Source organism: Magnolia sinica, chromosome 2, assembly GCF_029962835.1.
Source record: "Magnolia sinica isolate HGM2019 chromosome 2, MsV1, whole genome shotgun sequence".
NCBI classification, from domain to species: domain Eukaryota; kingdom Viridiplantae; phylum Streptophyta; class Magnoliopsida; order Magnoliales; family Magnoliaceae; genus Magnolia; species Magnolia sinica.
Genome location: NC_080574.1, coordinates 45137859 through 45159718, shown reverse-complemented (window position 1 = coordinate 45159718; position 21860 = coordinate 45137859). Strand labels below are relative to the sequence as shown.

The following is a 21860-nucleotide window of genomic DNA, read 5'->3' as shown; positions in this document are numbered from 1 at the left end:
TTCTTATTCATGATGTTGCAACATGCAAAAGAACAAAGGGAGAAAAATGAGCAATCATACCTTCGACCAGCCAACATTCGAGCCATGTTACCATTATTATTGGTGACAAATACATCACTCTCATCACAAACTATGAAATCTAGTGCAGCCATGCGAGAAGAGAATGTGGTGAACGGGGCCAGCTCTTCCCTGCTAGATAAAGTTTCCTTTGTATGGAAATTAGGGAAGAGTGCTCTGAGGGGTGCTAATGTCTCTTCTCCTCCATATACTTCCCCAGATGCTACATAGATGTGAACATCGTTGCCAAAGCCCAACGCTCTAAGCATAAGACCAACCTCTTCAGGAGTGAGTGGGCATTTCCCATGCCTGCGCGCCTTGTCCGGGTTGCTTACCTGCACAAACATAAGAGGAGGGGGGGATGACTTCAGATGTGCTTAACCTGACCTAGGGCTGCAAATTGGGTTCAGGTCAACCCAAACCCGATTGAGCCAAACCGAGTTCAGTCAGGTTATCAAGGTCCCCCATTGGGTTCAGTTGAAAAGAACCAACCTGATTTGAAATTGGGATGGGTTCAGGTTGAGAAAAATCGGATTGGGTTAGACCATGTTGAGAATAATCACATGTATTTGTGATGGGTAGAGTACAGACGTATTCGGATTGGGTCAGGTTGGGCACATTGGGTTGGAAACTGGATCGGGTCACATTGCAGTTTGGTCTTCTTGAGGTTGGGTCGGGCTCGGCTTGACCTCAACCTGATCCAACCCACTTGAGTTGCACCCCTAGCCTGACCCAGTCCATCACACAATTTCAAGCCATTTTTTGCAAAAAGTTGCGTCTTGCACCCTCACATGTAAAGTTTTCCACCTCCTGCGTATTGCTCCCAGTTCCCTCCTTTCCTTATCTCCTCCACCATAATCACATCCAGAAAATGCAAGCATATCAGGCTCAAACCTGTTGCACAAAACATTTGCATGCATTAAAAAAAATGTCCCTTGTTTTCATGCAATTGCTTTCAGTATGAATCAAAGTATACAATACCACAGCAGACCACACAGATCACTACTAAAGCTACTTGCATGTGATTGAGATCCAGGCTGTTCAACAGGTGGGTCACACCATCATGTCCTATGGCCACTCGTGTGCATTGGGTCTGGACTGTTGATCAATCCTTCCGACCCCTGTCATAAATCAATGGTCCACAGAAAAACTGGACAGGCCTATTTTGGGGCCATGGGAAATATACAGCAGGTCCCACCGAAAGAAGACCCCAAGTCTTGCAAGCACATGCCAGACATACAATTCAGAATCCTGTTCTTGCAAGTAGCCTTCAGATTTCTCACTCATGCATGGAGAAGAGGCTCTGAAAGTACTTTATACCATACCGATAACCAGATGAATAGAATGGTCAGGGATGAAGTTCACCTCAGGTGCAGGGTAATGAAATGCCTGCTTTTCTCCCTCATCAACCGTGTTAACTTTCTACCCATTTCAAATATAGAGTCCGTGAATTTCAAAGCATGATAGTTAACTCTACATCTCAGCTTTTGTAGATCTGTTGGTAGCTTGTTTGAGAGCCTATAATCGAACTTGGTGAGCTGAACAGCCTGCGTCATCACAAAAGGGCCCATAAACTTCATATTTTAATCAAGATCTTGAAGTCCACAAAGAATAAAAATAAACCCTTTTTTTCCTATTATAGAAAAGATTAATTAAATAAGAAAGTCCAAAGCCCTAGCCAAATAAGTAGATAAAGAAGCTACACATCAATGCCCAAGCATTCCCACGTGGAATAAGGCTTAGATGATGATGATGATGGACAAGCCAAGAAAAAAACTCTAGGCAACCTGCAATCAAGCTTGACAGGGACCACCATGAACACCATGAATCGGAAAAGCTCCCAAATTTCTTTGATAGTCCCTCAAGAGGCCATGGATACCAGCAATGGTTTAGTCTATCAAGTGACATTTAAGGACTTGCTTTAGTCCATATCAAGTTTATTAGGATAACATATCAAGTTCATTAGGAAAAAATATAAAATCAAGGTCAGCAGGACACGACATCAAAAGGATCTTTGAGTCAAGGCTTCTCCTAAGATAAGGACACCCTTCACATGTGGGGGTTAGTGTGGCACTAAACAAACAAGGCCCTACATTCCTATGACTCCCCCTATTGTCCATTTAAGTTGATGTGATTAGAAACTCATAGATGACTTCTCAGTCTCATATACATTTGATCAATGTATTTTCTTTTCTAAGAGCTTCTGTAAGATTCATCGTCTATTCTATATATAAATCGATTAGTGTTAGTGCACCTTGTTTGTCAATCACGTGAGTCCACGTGTCAGGGAGTCAGTTGAACCCTTGGAAGCTGAAGACCGAAGACACGAGAGAACATGGAGCATCAAGGAGTGAAGAATAGGTAAATGAAGTACCTTGGTGACCCCAACCTTAGACCCAAAACAACCTAACCTCTAGATGATCCTAACCTTAATAGGTAAATCTTTATTTGATCATCTCATAAGCCTTAGAAGCTCATTTAGGACATGCTTAGATAGGCTTTAGAGGTCTCGAGTTGTTGAAAAACAAACTGCCTAAATCCAGCCAACTCAAGAGTGAGTTCAATTGATCCCGATCCATCTCGAGCGATTGAGCTTGATCGATCGAACATGGCCGAATCTGTCCAGCGAGTTCACTAGACTGTTTTGGCTTGAGCTTGATCGATCGAGGGTCTGCCTCGATCAATCGAGCCTAATCATTTATGCCCATTTTATGACCGTTGGAACTCGATTCCTTTATAAAGGAGCATCCGGTCTTTGGGCATTCTAATGTGTTTTTGGTGCAATAGAAGCCTAGGTGATTATCCACGCATATCTCTCATCTTAAGCCTCTAAACCAATGAGATCTAAGTCATCTTCCTTGTGATTTATCACTTGAATGAGGATTTCAACCTCGATTATAAAGATGAACTTCATCTCCACCTCGTTCTCAAGAATAGACAAGAACCTATAGTTAAATCCTTATCTAAATCCTTTAGAACACCAATTTAGGTCAATCCCTAATTGGTAACAACTACAATCCTTAGTTGAAGGAGATTCAACCCAACTCCCATCACCTTGGTTACTTCACTAGAGCATCGCATGCAAGGTGTTTGTTCGTATAATGGAACCATCGGCATCAACGAACGTAGATGCAATTAAGAAGCCGATTCGAGCACAAGAGAGCATTAAAGAAGTATTTCAAGAAGGTGCATCAATGGGGGCTCAATCCAACAAGTAAGTTGTCAAGTGTGAGTCCAAATACTCTTTCCTTATGTAAGATTGAGTGTAAGAGTTTGTGACCCAAACTCGAATAGGTTATTGTGTAAGGCCGAATTTACCGGACACGGGTGCATGAGCTATTCTCCGTGGGAGCCTCCAGCGGGAGTAAACATAGATCCTTAGATTAAGACTGAGATTGTTAGTTAGCTGATAGAAAACCAAGTCTCTGACGGAGCCTTCGATGGGAGTGTACGTTTAGCTCCTTGTGTAGGGTTATAAAGGTTGGGTGAAACCCATTGAAAACTCCTAAGATAGTGAATACCATTACACTCGAGGAGAATGCGTCCCCCGGGAGTAGAGTACAGAAACTGAACCACTATATATGCTTGTGTTTGTGATTGTGAATTGCGTATATTTTTATCAATGCTTATGTGATTGATTATTTGAATGCATGAATTAGATTCTATGCTAGGCACTTGTTAAGCACACATAAGTTCACCATCTCTTATACACTACTTGCTTTTTTTCTTTTTCATATTTCATTAAAAAAGGAAGGATAAAAAAAAACAGAAAAAGGCTGCTAAGAAAGCAGACTGCAATTACACTCCTAAGAAGAAAAAATCGGGGCCAAAAAGATCCTTAACATTCGAAACCCATTCAATGATGAGCCGCTTAGCTTTCGAGGCCACAGTCCCTGCCAAATTGGAAAGATTTTTGAAACACTTGCTATTTCTTTCGCCCCAAACCGACCACCAAACAGCAAGAATGGCCGTTCTCCATATTATTGTCTTCGCCTTTCCAAGGTACACCCCATGTCACGCTTGAAGCAATTGACTCGCATCTCCCGGAAAGCACTAGAACAAACTGAAACAGTTCATAATATTAGCCCAGATGGATTGAACAAACTGGCAGTGAATTAACAGATGGTTAACTGATTCTTCCGATCTCATACAGCAAAGGCAAACGTTGGGAAGAACCATCCCCCTCTTTCTCAAATTGTCCACAGTGAGGATTTTATAATGTTGCATTTATTGTATTCTATGTGATTGGACCCACTTTGGCTTAGAAGCCTTAGTGTTATTTTGTCTTGTTTAAATTGGTAAATTGTATAAGTAGGCAATTAAATTTTAATTGTAGAATTTTAAAGTGGTCTTAATCGCTCCCCCCCCCCCCCCCCAAAAAAAAGGACTTGGCCATAAATTTATAGCTCTGCCAACCGCACGCGTTGTGGTAGACTATTCCACGCAATTTTAATTAGCAGGGAACAATTTTGCCTACACAATTAGTTTCTAAAAAGCACCGTATTTTGGATGTTCAAAGGATATGGCAAGGCGTTTGAAGAAAGATATGGCTATTTTCGTAATCTGGAAAGCATGGCTGCTTGGCCACCAATGGCAAAGATTCTCCCCGCCACAAGAATCAACTCAAATCATCATCATCATCATTTAAGCCTTATCCCAACTACATGGGGCCGACAACATGAGCCCCGCCCACCATTCCACTTAATCAAGTGCCATTACTTTGTGTAGATCATAGGTCATCAGGTCTTTTCTTACAATCTCCACCCACGTCCTTTTGGGCCCATACCCCCTGTGAATAGCCCCCACCTTGTCTCTCTGCACATGTAACCAACACCCTCTCTCAAGTCCTATCTCTCTCGGGCTCTCTCAATGTGTGTTGCATGTGCCTTACCCCATTGGTTACTCATTAAAAGGAAGGAGAGCATCTTGACTTTGCAACCTGCCTAGGAGCAATAGCACCTGTCAATCCCAAACCTGGATAAAGGAGGGTTATGTCAGGTGGGCAACTAGTTGTTGCACTTTTGCCCAACTACCATGAGAATTTCTTTTTCAGTAGCAACAGGGTTTGCAGAGCAGACCCAGATTACATGGGCAAGGCTATGATGATAAGCTTCGCCTCTTGTAGCATTTTGAAGATTATAGCATCTAGTACTTCTCACATGGCCCACAAGATTCCACCCACATCCTTCTAAGAGGAATTTGAGGGTATGCTACCCAAGGCTTTTTATAGAACACAAGGTTTCAATTTCAAGTAAGGGGCCAAGCATCAACAATCCAAACCATCGTTTATTGTGTCTCACCATGCATTAACCATGCCGCCTATCCTTATCACATTAGGTAGACGGACAAAATTCCCCCATATTGGAAGATCCGTAACTACAAATCTTGGGAATTTGTAAGCTGAATGCAGACCGTTTCTATATTTATCTTCTTAACCATATATTTTAATGCCACAAAATTCGACCAAAGGGTTACATGCATCCAATCAATAAGCAGAAAGATGAATGAGAAATACCAAGAATGTATTCAAGACCTATTTTATCAACAAATATGCCCTGTGACTTTTATGGAGAATGAATCGAAAAGTTTCACAAGGAGATCAGAAAGGTAAAAGTTACTCAAGGAAGAGGGAAATCCGGGACAAGCGGCAAGCCCGGGATGCACAATGGGACAAAATGACTGGTGGTAGAATTTTGAAGAGAAGCGATGCCGCAAGGAGCTTGAGAATGGAAGAAGAAGTTAGAGAGAACAACAAGGGAAAGGAGCCAGCAACAGAAGACAGGGAGTAAGAGGGTTGGGACTATGGTTAAACAGAAGCTGGTGAAGGGGGAGCTTGGAAGATAAGCCCTATTAGAGCTTCCAACTCTTTTTGTCGTCAGTTTTCCAAAGGGGTGGTTACCCATCAATTTCTCCAGTGTTTGGCCATGCTGGGGAAGTCATGAAGTAGTGGTGCCATGTGATCGGATGACATCGCTGAATCATGGTTTTGCCTTTGTCCAAATACGAATGGTGGAGCTCATGAAGACAATGAAGATGCCGCATGGGGAGAGTTTAGGGGGAAGAAGCTCTCAAGAGAAAGGGTTTGTTTTGGCCATGAGATTAAAAACAGAGAGGGAGAAAGGAATCTATAAAAAAATAAAAATAAAAAAAGAGGTACATGGTAGGAAGATGAAGATTGGAGGAAGAGGTTACGACAGGATAAGCCAAGGATTAGTAGGGAAAGGAGAGAGACCTAAATCTCTCAGGGATGCAATTACTGGGGAGGAGCAACAGTCGAAGCTAGGAGGGTGAAGGAGCAAGAAGAGGAAAAGTGGATCTTGAAGGAAGCTTCTGGTCGAGAGCCAGTGATTATGGTTGACCATGCAATGATCGATAATGCATGGGAGTCTCTACAATGGTTGGTTGCTAAAACAAAGGTGGGAGCCTCTATATCTCAAATCAAGTCCTCGCTTCTAGCTTGCCGTGGGATAAAGGAGGGAGACAACATTGTAAAGCTGCTTGAGGAGAATAAGGTGTGGATCTTGCTCAAGCCAAGGGTCAACTTGGATCAAATGTTAGTGGTTGGAGCTCTGTTTAGTGATAGTCCAATCAAAAATATCCGGAAGTGGTCAAAGAGATCTGCTTTCGGTCGAGAGGAAGTATGGTTTCTATTATGGGGAGTCCCTATGGAGCTTTAGTTTCGAGAAGCATTCCTAGAGATTAGGGCATGTTTGGGAGAGGTAGTAGCCATAGACACAACAACAGAAGGAGGAGAAGAGGTTCGCATAACTTAAATTTGTGTAAAAAAGAAGAGATCGACAACAGATCCAGTGTCGATTGCAATCGTAGTTGGGGAAAATCAGATCACTCTCAAGGTGGAAAGAGAGCATAGATGGAGAGTTTCAAACTGATGGGATGAAACATGGCATCACCAGAACGTCGGGAGCTTGAGGGGGAGGCATTCGCAAGTAGGGGTGTCACGAAGCACTAGTGCAGTTATCCAGTGGAACATTGAATAGAGGGGAAGACACGTGTTCTAAGTCAATTGGGCAATGGGGGGTAGGTCCGAAGCTGGGCAATGGGTTGATGGCATGCATTGGTTGCTATCCAGCGGGATCACCGAAAAAGTTTACCGCCACTCCTAACCTCCAGATGGCAGGTGGCTCGACTTCCGACCTCTTGGTTCGGAGCCACATGTCGGGAGGGAAGAAAGGTGCAACAGAGAAGGGTATTGGGCTTCAACGGCGTGGCGGTCGGGTTCCAACTCAAGAGGAGTTGGTGGTCCGAACCAAAGAGATGCAGACATGAGGTCAAGGAGCATTGATGGTTGAAGGTGGGATCGTTGTTGTTATCTGACGTGTGGAAAGGCGAGGGCGGTCGTTTCGAGGAACATGTGGTGGAGGTTATGACACGCAGAGGTAGCAACTAGCAACGACCAGGGAGCCTTCGTGCTCGTGCTTTCTCCTAGGCGTTTTCCCCACAAGTGCTCTCAATATTTTAAGTTCTCGCACATGGGAGTTTTTTTCACCTTTTCTAATTGTAAGGGGAGAGTCTTTCCAGATTAAGGGAACTTACAAAGCAAGACCAGCAGCCAAAGGAGACAGAGGAAGCGGATTCTGACAATGATGATTGACTCTATTCTATGAGGACGAGACATGGTTTGTTCCAACATGTTCGAGGAAGCTAAACAAGTCTTCATCGAGTCGAGGGAGATGAGGGATGAAAGAGCTATGGTGATGCCCTACCTAGAGGAGCTAGTATCAATGGAGAAAGAGGGCTTTATGCTGGGGAACCCAATCCCTGGAGAGTGCTTGTCTAATGCCCTAGTTGTCACTCCTCTATGAGCCTCAAAGATGGGGAAAAAAGATATAGTCACAAACCAAGCTACTTCAGGTGCGGTAACAGACTAACAGTGATTCAAAGCTCTAAGTTGGACTGAAAGCTCACAGAAGAACAGATCAACTGGTCAAAGGATGTGTTGGAACAACTAGGAAGACTAGTGCGGCTATCTTTTGGGGCTTGCGATGAGGATGTTTTTGCTTTGCTTCAATTTGTTGAAAGCATGGGGCCGCGAGACAACAAGAACTTCATGTTGTGAAGTCAAGAAAATCCCCTAAAGGCAGGAGGGAATTGTTCAGTTTAGAGTGTTTGGTCAACTACGACTCTGCAGGTAAGGTCCATGGGGGGAAAAGAGGGACAAAGGGTTACGATCAATTGCCCAATGATAGTTCTCAATTGGAATATCAGAGGCCTGGGAAGTAAACTCAAAAGAGCTTAGGTCAAGGATACTTGTAAAAAAAGCAAAAGTAGACATTATTACCCTTCAGAAAATATTATTAGTCTTTTGATTGAATCATTCTGGATTCAATTTGGCCAAATAAAAGTAAGGAATGGTCAGGCCTTAACGTCAATGGTTCTACAAGGGGAATTGTGGTTGCCTGGAATCAAATGTGTGGCAGAAAGAAGATGGCTACATCAGTGCTTTCTCGATCTTCCTGGTTTCAAGGAGATTTCATAATATTTTAGGCAGGTATTTTCAGCAATTACTATCCCTGTCAAGCTGGTAGGAGAGAGTTGATGTGGAAGGAGATGTCCAGCATTAGAGAAACGAGGGGGCTTCCCTGCTGTTTTGGTGGTGATTTAAATGTAATTCGATTCACATATAAAAAAATTCATCCAGAGGCCGTGTAACTCGCAGTATAAGAGATTTTGCTGATGGGGTTTGCCATTGGGGATCTCTTTATCGCATGGCACGCTGAGGATGGGGGAAATCTCGCAAGGAGGAAATGGCGTATGGCTCTCTTAGCAGTGCTTTGGACAGTTTGGGGCAAAAGAAATGACCGTTGCTTCTGCAACAGGAGAAGATCTGAGGCTGGGGTTTTCTTGAAGATTACCCAATTCCTGCGTGATTGGGCTCTGTGATGTTTGAGGGGTTTCTCCCAGCGGTGGCACTGGGTTGTTGTTGTATTTTAGTTTTTTAAGGTTTTTTTTTCCTGTCTTTTAGGTTCTCTTTGTTTTTTAGGTTTTTTTCTGTTTCTGTTTTGGGTTGCCTGTCTTGTTCTCTTTGCTTTGTCTTCTTTTCAATAAAGTATCACCTTTCAAAACATTTATAAAAAATTTATAATAATCTTTAAAAAAAAAAAAAAAAAAAACACCACATGGTAAATATACCAATGGAGGTGCAAAGTTTATCTCGACAAAAAGACAGGAAAGGGCTATCTTGTCTCAGCTTAATAGATTTTTGGTCTCTGCGAATTGGAAAGAGAAATTCCTACTTGTTTAGCAGCAGGGCCTCCTAAGACCTGTTCAGATCAGCGATCAATTGCATTAGAGGTGGTAAAGGAGAACTGGGAGTGCTAAGCCATTCATATTTGAACTCGCGTGGCTTGAAGCTGTTCAGATTGTGTCAAAAGCTTAAGTTGTTAAAAGAAAGATTAAAGGTGTGGAAGAAAGAAGTCCTTAGAGCCCAGGAAGTTCATCTAGATAAGATGGTTCAAGAAATTCATGAGTTAGATATGAAGGAGAGAGAAGTTGTCGGCTGCTAAAAGAGAGAAGCGTGCGAATTTATCTGTCTTAAGTTAATCACCTTAAAGAAGAGGAAATCAGGTGGAGACAAAGGTCTCAGAAATACTTTTTTTTTTCCACAGCATTGCTAGTGCAAGGGCAAGATGCAATAGGATTAGCAGTTTAGTAGTGAACGATGAAAGAGTTGCTGAAAAGCAACAAGTCTGTGACGTGATAGTGAATTTCTACAAGAACTTGCTATCTAGTACAATCGGTCGCCTATAGGGTACTTTAAAGCTTCAAGGGGTATTCATTAACGTGATCCGTTATCTCCCTATCTGTTTGTTATAGTTGGGGAGGTGTTGAGTAGGATGCTTCATAAAGGGGAGGATGTTGGTTTAATTAGAGGTTTTGAAGTAACAATGGGGGGTTCAGATAAACCATCTTCATTATACAGACGGCACCATTTTGTTTGGTGATGCGGACATGTGTTCGGTGGATAACCTCCAGAAAATCATTATGTGCTTTGAAGCAGTTTCTGGTTAAGCATCAACGTCACAAAAAGCGAAATGCTTGGAATAAAAGTGGATAGTAAGGAGCTTTCCGATTGGCATCAATTTTCGAGCAAGGGACTTTTCCTTCGACTTACTTAGGCTTGCCTCTTTGTAGCAGGAAGCCGGCTTAGCACCTTTGGTATAAGCTGATCAAGAGAATTGAAAGGAAGGTTTCAAGTTGGAAGAGGCAGTTCTTATCTCTAGGAGGCAAATTAACCTTTATCAAAGCAGCCTTCTTAGACATGCTGGTCTATCTTATGTCCTTGTTCAAATGCCGTAAGTTAGTTCTAGATAGGTTGGAAAGGCTGAGAAGAGTTCTTTGAAAAGGGAAAAAAAAAAAGGATCGGAGACTAAAAAGAAGTTCCACCTCCTTGGGTGGGAAGATGTTTTCAAGCCAATTTCCAAAGGCGGAGCAGGCATAAAAGACCTCGATTCTATGAATATGGCTCTTCTCAGGAAATGGTTATTGAGGTTCAAGTCTGAGGAAGGAAGACTTTGGAGGTAGATTATCGCTAGTAAATATGGGTTCCGCAAAGGCAAATGGGGGGTGAAGCGTTCTTCTCTATATCGTTCATCTAGTCTGTGGAAAGCGATGACTTCAGTCAAACATTTGTTTAATAAAGATATCCTCCTCAGGGATTGGAAATCAAATTGGCTTCTAGGTTGGCTTTGGTGTGGAGATTGGATGCTCCAACAAATTCTTCCCTTTATTGGTTGCATTTCTTCAGATAGATCTATCCCTATGAACGATTGTTATTCGATATGTTACAGTTTTGTGGTGTGGTCACCCACTTACCATAAGAACATAACAGATGTGGAGATGACAGAGATGACGGAGCTTTTAGGTCTTTTAAAGAATGTGGTTCCTACAATCCAAAAAGAGGACTCAATGATTTGGCATGTTTAGAGTTTGGGTCAGTTTTCGATTCGAACTTTTTACAGTCAAATTTGCAGAGCCTCGCAACCACTCACCTCTATCATTCGTGGTTTCATGGAGCCCCCCTCAGGGGGTGGCTTTTGCTTGGTTAGTGGGAAAAAAGAATGTTAACTATTCATAACTTGCAAAGTAGACATCTTATTCTAACATTTGCATGGTGTGCATGAGTGTGGCGGAGTCGATCGATCACCTCTTCATTCATTGCTTGTTTGTTCGAAAGGTGCAAGATGATTTTCTTAAGGTGTTCCATATTGCTTAGGTGATGCTGAATTCGATTGTGGATCTATTGTGGGCTTGGCATGAAAATGGGTGATGCAACCAAATGGCCACACATGCCGATTGATCAAGATTTGAAGAAAATGCCCGCATCTCAAGCGAGCAAGCTCCACACGTGTGCACAAGAAAATGCACATATTCCTTTTTTACCTCATCTCTACTTTCCTTTTCTTTCAAATCTTTATTGCAAGGAATAATTTTAAATATTTTCTTATCTAAGTATCTTCTTATTTTAGGCATTTTCTTAATTAGAATGCTTTGTTATTTAGGTGCTTTCCTATTTTTGCAGATTTTTAGATTACATGTCCTTTATTACAGATTGTAAGGTTGATTATAAATAGGACCTATGGCCTATGGAATAAGACAAGCTGATTAATGTTCTCTTTATGAAATTCTCTTATTTTCTCTACGGCGGTTATTGAAGGGAGGGAGAGTGGTCTCTAGTTCTAGACTAGAAGACTATTGAGCTTGCTCACAGTCTTGCATTTGTGATCTCTAGCATTCAGCTAGAGGATTATTGGGTCTTTCCTACAATCTCTTTCCTTTCTTATTGATTTATTTGCTTTTTCTTTTGGGTCTGCATCAAATTGGTATCAAAGCAAGTTTTTCTCTTAGGAAACTGAAAATAAATAATAAATAAATAAAGATGTCATGGATAGGAAGATGTTCTCGTGTGTCGTGCAATTATCCATATTCTGACTCCAATGCCTTTCCATATCCATCGCACTATTCGTATCCAAGTTACTTCGATGATCAAGATCGTCATTCATATAACCTTGTGTCATACCCATTTTCATATGTGCTTTATGGTGATTCCTTTCAACACCCCTCCCCACATATCGGTTATCCAAAAGCATCCTATCGTACGGAAATGTCAGTGACGCCTATTAAACTTCAAAAGATGAGGAAGGAGAACTTGCAAGAGGTCAAGAAGGAGCTTAAAACATCCAAGGAAGATATTTCAAATGAATTCAAAGATCTCAATAAGTTTGTGAGAGCTTTCTTTGAGCCCTTGATTGAACGGGAAAAGCTTTATGGGCTTTAATATGTTTTATCTAGCATTCCAATGAATGACGTATTTATAGATAGTGTGGCAACCCAAAAGGAATCCTCCTTTGGATTGGTTGATGGATCAATGGTCAGATCGGAGGAAATTCAAGTAAAACCAAAAGATCAGTTTTTTTTTTTTTTTTGAAAGGTTACGCATTCATCAAACTAAAAGAGAGAACAACAAGAAAAAGAAGAAAACAAAACAAACCAAACCAAAGAAACAAACGAGCAATGTTGAGATAGCGTAAGCCCTTGAGCAAAAAGAAAAGAGAAGTCTTCTTCCCTAAGGGAATCGGAGTACGTTGCCCACTCGATCACCAAGTTCGAGGCTTTGAAAGAAACGGACTCCACTGAGGAGGAGGAATTTCTAAAACATCTTTCATTTCTCTCGATCCAAACCAACCACCATATAGCAAGGAGGGCCATCCTCCAAATCTGAATCTTCTTCTTCCCAAGTCTGAACCCATGCCAACTTGAAGAAGGAGATCCACGGAACAAGAAATGCACCAATTGATTCGGAATCTACTAGCGAAATCCACCCATATTTGGGAGATGAAGGGACAATGGATTAGTAAAGGATCTATCGATTCCGCGTTCGTCATACAACATAGACACACGTGGAGGAGAATTCATCCCTCTCTTCTCCAGATTGTCGATGGTGAGAATCTTCTTATTGACAACCAACCAAGCAAACGCCACAATTTTACGGGGTGCGGAGTGGGACCAAACAAGAGAAGGATGGGCCACTTCCGAAAACTGAGGAGGAGGAAGTATTTTGTATAGGGAGCTAACTGAGAAGGAAGATGACTTGTCCAGTTTCCAGATTGTTCTATCTTTCGCGTCGGGGCTGGGGTTGAATTGATAAATACATTCAAGCAGAGTGGCCAGGATAGGGATCTCTCAATCTTCCAAATTTCTTCTGCACTGGACGTTCCACTCCCTCTCCCCTCCCATACAAGTGTAGCTATCGGCAATGCTGATGTCTTTGGAGGAGGCTATCCTATAAATGGCAAGGAAAGCCTCGTTAAGGGGCCTTTCACCTATCCATTGGTCCTTCCAAAATCTGATCCTGTCTCCTCTGCCTAACTCGAAACCGATGCCTTTAACAACCTCAGTTTGAATACAGAGAATACCTTTCCAGATGTTGGATGCTCTGTAAACAGATGATGGATTGGTCCACCACCCCCCAAGCGAGTGGCCATACTTGCTCTTGATGAGAGAGTTCCATAAACTGCCGTCTTCCGAACCTAGCCTCCAAATCCACTTACCTAGGAGGGCCCTGTTCATGCACTTCAAATCTTTAATTCCTGCTCCGCCATCACTCTGATGCCTACAAACCTGCTTCCATCCCAACAGGTGAATTCTTTTCTTGTCCTCTTTACCATGCCACAAAAAATCGCGACCCAACTTGTCGATTGAAGCCAAAAGATCAGTTAATGGATGATCCAATTGAGGAGACTGAAGGTTTAACATATATGGATGATCTGATGATCAAAGAGATGGATAGTGCTACAACCATAGTGGCAAACTTCATAGAGGTCAACACAATAGTACGATCTCAACATCAATCAATGTATGCGAATCGAAGGCAGACTATGACGAATGGGCTACAATCAACGTCTAGAACATGGAGGACCAACAAGAAGCAAAAGAAAAGATCGTTTGTGTTATAACACCATATTATGCACTAGCTACCCATTAGGCGTGTAGGTCTCCACCATCAACTACTAGCGAAGCCAAAGAAGAAGCACAACAAACGAAGATCTTCACAAGAGATTACGGCTACCAATTTAAACTCGAGGACGAGTTGTTTTCGAAGTCAGGTGGAATTGATGCAACCAAATGGCCGCACATGCCAATTAATCAAGATATGAAGAAATGGCTCATATCTCAAGCGAGCACGCTCTGCACGTGTGCACAAGAAAATGCCCACATTCCTTTTTTAGCTCATCTCTACTTTACCAGAGGATTGTTGAGCTTGCTCACGATCTTATATTTGTGATCTCTAGTATTCGACTAGAGGATTGTTAGGTCTTTCCCACATTCTCTTTCTTTTCTTATTGATTTATTTGCTTTTCCTTTCGGGTTTGCATCAATGGGGGAGTTGGTAAAGTGATGTGTAGCTTGCTCATTTTAGCAGTCTTTTGGGCTATTTAGGGGGGCTATAATAGGGGTTGGTTTCGAATATTATTTCCGAAAACAGTGGTGCTTTCAGTGCAAGGAAATAGATTCTAGATAGAGCTCTCATCTCCCATGAGTATATTGACTCCAGGAACAGAGAAGGCAAAAGTGGAATAATATGCAAGCTAGACATTGAGAAAGTGTATTATCATATTGAGTGGGTTTTCCTTGATTAGATTTTGGGTACATCAAGCTACGAGTAGAAATTGAGGGGTTGGATTCAAGCTTGTGTTGGCTCAACCGTCTTTTTTGTTTGGTTAACCCAAAAGGTTTTTCCACAGCTTGGGTATTAGGTCAGGGCGATCCCCTATCTCCATCTCTTATGATTTTAGTGGAGGCTCTTAGCAAAATGCTTCACAAAGGTGAGGAGGTCGGTTTAATCAGTGGCTCTTTAGGGTGGCAAATGCAAGAGTTAAAGTAAGCCATCTCCAATATGTTGATGATACATTACTTCTATGCGAGGCGGACACGGTAAAAGTTGATAATTTGTGAAAGTTTGTAACTTGTTTTGAGACAATCTAAGGGTTGAAGATTAATGTTGACAAAAGCGAAATGTTGGGGGTCCAACTGAGCAGCAAAGAGGTGTTGAGGTTGGCTACTATATTTGGATGCAGGTTAGGTCTTTAACTTTGACGTAGGGCTTGCCTTTGTGTATTGGGAAGCCGGCTAAGCGCCTTTGGCACAAGGTTATAGAGATGATTAGGAGAAAGCTTTCAAGATGAAAGCATTCACATCTATCTTTGGGAGGTCATCTAACCCTTACTAAAGCAACAGTCTCTAATATGCCACTATACTTTGTCCCTTTTCAAATGCTTGACATCAATTCTAAGCATGTCGGAAAAGTTAAGAAGAGACTTTTTGCACGCGCGCGCCGGGGGGGGGCCTCTTATGGGAAGAGGTATACAAGCCAATAGTTTAAGGGTGGAGCAAGAATCAGGGAGTTGGAATCGATGAATATGGCACATTGTTCGATAAATGATTGTGGAAGTTTGGAACTAAAGAAGGTAGGATGTGGAGAGAGTTAATTGCATAAAAATATTACACCCTATTGGAAGCACGGTACGCTTTACCATGCTTCTAGTCTTTGGAAAGTTGTGGAGTCAATATCTTTTAAATTTAGCCAAGGGGATGCTGGGTGACGGGGGTCATATTCGTTTCTGGAAAAATGCGTGGTGTGGGGATAGTAAACTGCAGGAATTCTTTCCAAGAGTGGCTCCTCTTACAATTGAAAGGAACATTACAGTCAAACGTTGTTATTCCATTTCTAACGATTTCGTGGTGTGGTCTTCCCTTGCTGCAAAGATATGACAGATGATAAAGACAAGGAATTGGCAATATTCCCGAACCGTCTAAAGATCTACTCACAATCGATTAGGGAGAAGGATTTTGTGGTGTCGCATGTGCATAGCTTGGGTTGCTTTTTCGTCGCTCTTTCTACAAGTTGCTTCGGGAATCGCCTCGAACTTTAGGTTCTTGCCACCCCCCTTTCATCCTTGGTCTTATGAAACCGCCTAGCCATGGTTTGTGGTTGGTGGGGGGGAAAAGAGTGCTAACAATTGACAACCTTCAAAAGAGATTATTGATCCTTCCTAACATTTGTATTTTGTATATGGGTGATGCGGAATCAATTGATCATCTATTTATCCACTGCCCCTTCGCTCGAAAGGTTTGGGATTGCTTTCTAGGTATCTTTAACATCGTGTGGCTGATGTCAAAGTCTGTGGAAGATCTTCTATGGGCTTGGCATGGGGGAGAGTCAGGAAAATGAGGTAAGGAGGTGTGGCGACTAGTTATCATGCTCTCTCTCTCTCTCTATCATGCTCTCTCTCTCTCTCTCTCTCTCTCTCTCTCTCTCTCTCTCTCTGTAGCTTTGGGTTGTATTCTTCCCAACCTTGCTTTTGCTTTGGTGGGTTTCTTAATAAATTTTGTTATCTTTCAAAAAATAAATTTTATATAAATATATATAGCTTTGGGTTGTATTCTTCCCAGCCTTGCTTCTGCTTTGGTGGGTTTCTCAATAAATTTTGTTATCTTTCAAAAAATAAATTGTAGGATGCAATGAATGAGTGATTTGAATTACCAAAGCATAAGCCCACTTGTCAAATAAAAAACCCACATACAATATATAAAGCCTCAGGTTGTGCATCCTATGATTCATCTAATTCCAAATGCCCTGATAAGAGAGCTAAGAAGATTATCCTCCATAAAGGCCTCAACCTCATATTACATTTGGAGACACTAAATACTGCCCCCTTAAACTAACCATTTGACAGCTGAGTCTGCCTTCCACTAACCCATCCAAAAGGAAAATACCAGCTACTGACTAGTCCACTCCATACCAACAGCATGAATATCATAGCTCTATAGACAGCCAATAAGCACCCTATGGAACTGAAAGAGCACTCATTACATTAGCCTTGATTGCATGAAGCAACAAGGGAGAAGCAATTCGGGTGCGGAGAATGACAATTCTCAAAACTTCAGTAAGCAAGAACAATTACAGGGCTATGTATATTTGTTTAACATATGGATCATTAAGTTAACATAGTAAATGAAATTAACTAAGCAGTGACTGTATAATTTTGCTAACATATGGATGAAGTGACAAAAATCAGAAATAGTAAATGATTTGGCTAATTGTGGTAGCAATGGAAGCATGGTAGCAGTAGTTGGTGGTAGGAGCATCTGAAGCACAAGTAGGAGTGGAAACAAGAGCAAGAGTGGCAGCTAGGATAGAAGGTTCCAACTATGCTTCACAGGCTAAGGATTGATGAATTATCCAATCATAAGACTAGACTACTCATGCAATAAGCCACAACAGTACAACCCCTCACAGTTGAATAAACACTTGACGCTTCAATTTGAAGGAACTCATCCAGAGTTCTGACTTGCAAAGATTTACAAACATTAAGCCTAAACCCACTGTCACTGACTTAAATGAAAGGGAGATTGTAAAGTCCAACAGAGTCAAACTGAACAAATGGGCCCAATGGTTCCGTGAACCATACAGTTGATCTGATAGACCCTTCCATGGATTGGATATAACTCAAAGTTTCCCAGGTAAAAGGTTTCTGGCCTTCAATCGGAAGCCTACAAAAGGATGATCAAGAGGAAAATACAAAAAAAGGGTCATAAAAGGGCCAGAAGATTGGACAGCTAGGATCTTCCAATCTGAAAGGTTTTGGCCATACAGTTGATCTGATAGACCCTTCCATGGATTGGATATAACTAAAAGTTTCCCAGGTAAAAGGTTTCTGGCCTTCAATCGGAAGCCTACAAAAGGATGATCAAGAGGAAAATACAAAAAAGGATCATAAAAGGGCCAGAAGATTGGACAGCTAGGATCTTCCAATCTGAAAGGTTTTGGTCATCTGCCTTAGGAAGTAGGTTTCATATGATCAATGGTCTGGATCAACAAACCATGATCATCACCAGCACAAAATAGGTGCAATGTGAGACTTACGTTCTAAAGCATCAGGACTCTAGAACCTGTTTGATTGGAATCCAAGAAGTAGATTTGGAAAGGAAGACATCACATCGAAGGAAATATGTAGAAATAGAAATCTGTGAAAAAAGAATCCAACAAGCCTGTTTGTTTTAGCAAACGTAATTCCCATACAAATATGGGAAGGTCAATGGTCAAAAGTGAGAGTTCTCTCAAAAAATGTGGAAGTCTCCATTAAAATTTATTTTTTTTGGAGGATAACCGTGGAAATGGAAATTTATTCCACAGCTGACTTTGGTTTCGCAAACAGCAGAAATCGTCAGAGGATAACGCTTTATTTTCCACAGTAAAAAAGAGGATGTCACCAATCTAAACATGCCTAATTCAAGTAGTACCCCACTAGCTCACTAGATTCCACAATGAAAGTATTAAAATTAGGAAGCAGTCTCTCTACACACTACAGTTACCTCATATCAATTGTCAAAACAAACCTGACCATACTCTCAATCACCATGGTAACTCCAGGTAGAGGATACCTCTCCAAAAAAAAACACTCTGGGCAATTTGTAAACATAGCTCAATACAAATGGCGAAAAACCTGGTCTTCCACCCCCGAGGCCTTTGACAAGTTTCTCATTCAGATTTCATTTCCACAAATCTTGATGCCCATTCAAATACCTCCATGACCTCCCTAAAGGACAAGTTTGGGGCACTCGACTCAATCTTCTAAAAGACACAAGGTATCATTTTTAAGCTTACAAACCTAGTCCTCAAGCGATCAAACGGATCATTTTGTGGTCATCAATGTTCCTCAAAAAAGAATAGTTGCACAAAATGTGGCACGAAGTCGCAGCAGAATGCAGATTCAGTGCAGCAGTGGGGAAGAGTCTATTGCAAAATGTTATCAAGTATAAATGGTTAGTAAGGAGTGCAAGTCCGAAGTGGGATTCAAAGAGGAAGCAGCACAGAGTTAGAAGGATCCTGCAACTAAGCAAAAGAGCATTCAAAGCTTTTAGAATTTGCGTCACCGTTGCTAACCCCTCAAGAAAGAAAGTCAATGGACTAGATATTTGGACAATGGGCCTTTATCAGCATGGTTTACTTTTACCTCAAGAGAACAAAAACAAGATCTAGTTGCCAAGTGAAGTTTACTCAGTCAATTATTACATCTGATCACAGAGTAGCAATCCACCAAAAGGCATTTTTCTGATTCATTTTCATTAGCTGTCAGCTACGTAGACCATGTCAGTCAGTTCTGAAGATGACATCCTTCATTGATAGTTAGTGTGACAAATTGAACACATTTGTTGTTTTATCTCCTCAAATGCATGTACTTATAACACGTTGAATAGGAATTGACCAGTGTGTTAAAGGAACTGTGCACCTTGCACATCTTGAAAGTTTTATTAGACCTGCAATGTAGATGCGTGCTGATCACAGCATCATGAGCTTGGTGTCACATATTTCAAGCTCGAAATTCTGGTATATTTTAAAAGAAATAAAACTACCCTGCATAGGACCAAAGTGAACTGGGAGGAGGAACAAAAATCAAGTAATATGTGAACCTTTGGAGAACTAAATACTTACATGCTTTTTTACGAGAACAGGCAGCACTCGATTCTGATAGCATCTTGGTGTGCACTTCCTCGGAACACGCATGGTATATGACCCAATAACTTTTCCTCCCTTCTTTGGGAGCTGTTTTATGATCTTAACATCTTTTGAAAGAAATGAAATGAACCAATCAACATCAAAGATCTCAGAAAAATTGCTGCAAAAGACAACACAAATTAGTGTAAGGAAAATTTCACCCTTTCTTTAAAAAGCAATTGGGACTAGAAACAGTTTATTTACAGCGCAAGCAACCCAGGTATAAGATGCAAATATCAAACCTAGCATCCTTCCAAAAAGATTTCTGGTCCAGCTTCGGAACGACAAGGGTAGCATTCAATATGCGAGCAGCAACAACAGCATCTGTTATCTGTAAAAATAATTAGCATATAAGAAGCTGCAAGTAGACAATCAAAATTGGCCGGAACCTCAAATGGATCTCTCATATACTTTTTTATCTGTATGAATTCAGTACCACAAATACTCAATAGTGTAATCAGAAGAAATGTACATTAAGTATCACAAGTAATTCAGCCAAGGAGCCTTTGAAATGACACCCTGATGTGCTGGATTCCGAATATCATTCCCAACACAAAACTTCACAGCACTGTTACCTGGACCCATAGCACAAGTGCCAAGTATCTAAGTGTCCTAAAATGTCCAGCACAACTAACTCCAAAATTGATTACAAAACATCATACGTCACGCTTAATCATCTCAATAATAGTAGTTCACGTCAACATCACTCACTCTCTTAAATGATTGGAGAACCCTAACCCCACAAAAGAAAAAAAGAGCAAAAAGAACAACAATACTTGTGATTTTTTGTTATACAGGTCATGATGCCTACAGTGAAAATGAACTAATCTAGTGTGAGAGGAAATCCTTAATGAATAGTTTCTTCAACAATGACAGTAAAGAATCAAAGCTTGAAGCCGAGTGAGAGATCTTCAACATGACAAAAGAAACTCACATAGCAAAAAGGAAAATCAAGAAAGATAAAATCAAAGTTTTATAGAAAATATGTTTGAACACAAGTGTCCAACACACGACACTTTCTGATGACATCACTAGGCTGCTTTTTCATGTCCAGGAGTGTCCCAGTGGCCCCAAGTGTCAGCACAGCAAAAACCCAAAAGTAAAAGCATTCAGGTGACACTACTTTCCAGTCGATGCAGAAGGAACCTAATTCACTTGCAAGGCAGTCAAGGAGGTAGAGGAAAGAGTAGTCAAAGGTCCAGAATAGGTAACTGATCACTGGTTAACTGACCAGAAGGTATTAACATACTAACCCACGCATTGGCAACACCCACAACCACAAGTCATACAAACCAAGTTTGGACATTAAAGCTTAGGGCCGCTGGAGCCTCAAGTGAAAATTTACCATGTTAAAAGCATCCTCTAATATCATACTAATATTAAGCAATTCTCACCCAGAAAAAAAAAAAAAACTACATCTTAAATGGAAAATTCATATAAAACAGCAACTTGCTTGTGCAGAAATAGTAATATAAATAGAACCACAAATATCTGGGAGCACTGTGAGGTTAAGACTACTATCATAATGACAAAAGAATGGTTGGGAAGCACAAGTACCCTATATCAGGGATTTTACAAACTTGCATAAAGCTTGGCAAACTTACATGGTGAAGTTCTTTTTTTCCCTTTTTTGATCAGAAATAGAAAGATCCAAAGATCCATTAGAAACACCCATAGAGGAAAGAAGATACAGGATCCATGAAGGCAATGTATCTCTTCCTTTTTCTTTTCTTTTTTTCTTTTTTTCTTCTTTTTTGGTGGTGGTGGTGGTTTTGTGGGTTATGTGTGTTCTGCAGAATACATTCCCCTAGTAAGTAGTAACCACTAAATGGACCACCAACCAATTTCCTCAGCACCATGACGAATTGCATAAAAAGGAATGACAAATCAGCATTCTCCGTAGTCCTTCCCCAACAAGATTGAAGAATTATACTTTACAACCATGAAAGAAGAAATTATCTGCAGCACCTCTCCGTCTCAGAAAAGAATAAACCAGATTACAGTTTTCTCGTACAGGACCATACTTGGGTCTTTTTGTCAGCGAAATACAGTAGAAGATCCAATCTTCTTCTCTTATCGACTAATCTCCTCTCAGAGGTGTTAGAAACCACCATAGAAACTGCAGATGCACAACCAACCTAGTTGCCATAGGCATCCCCTTACTAAATGTGGGAATGCCATGACAGACGAACCTGCAAAGGCTTCATAGCAGATTCAATGACACCCA

At 41.2% G+C, this 21860-nt stretch overlaps 1 protein-coding gene across 3 annotated transcripts in view; it reads right to left on the bottom strand.

The window, feature by feature from the left end:
- LOC131237066 (O-fucosyltransferase 16-like) overlaps window positions 1-21860 on the bottom strand; it is a 34659-nt gene that overhangs the window by 2172 nt on the left and 10627 nt on the right. For all 3 annotated transcript variants that reach the window (XM_058234715.1, XM_058234714.1, XM_058234716.1), the window contains 5 exons: window positions 19876-19964; window positions 19571-19754; window positions 1423-1604; window positions 849-951; window positions 61-392 (listed from right to left, as the gene is read on the bottom strand). In XM_058234715.1, the coding sequence (XP_058090698.1) occupies window positions 61-392; window positions 849-951; window positions 1423-1604; window positions 19571-19754; window positions 19876-19964 (890 nt within the window). The remainder of the gene's footprint in view (window positions 1-60; window positions 393-848; window positions 952-1422; window positions 1605-19570; window positions 19755-19875; window positions 19965-21860) is intronic.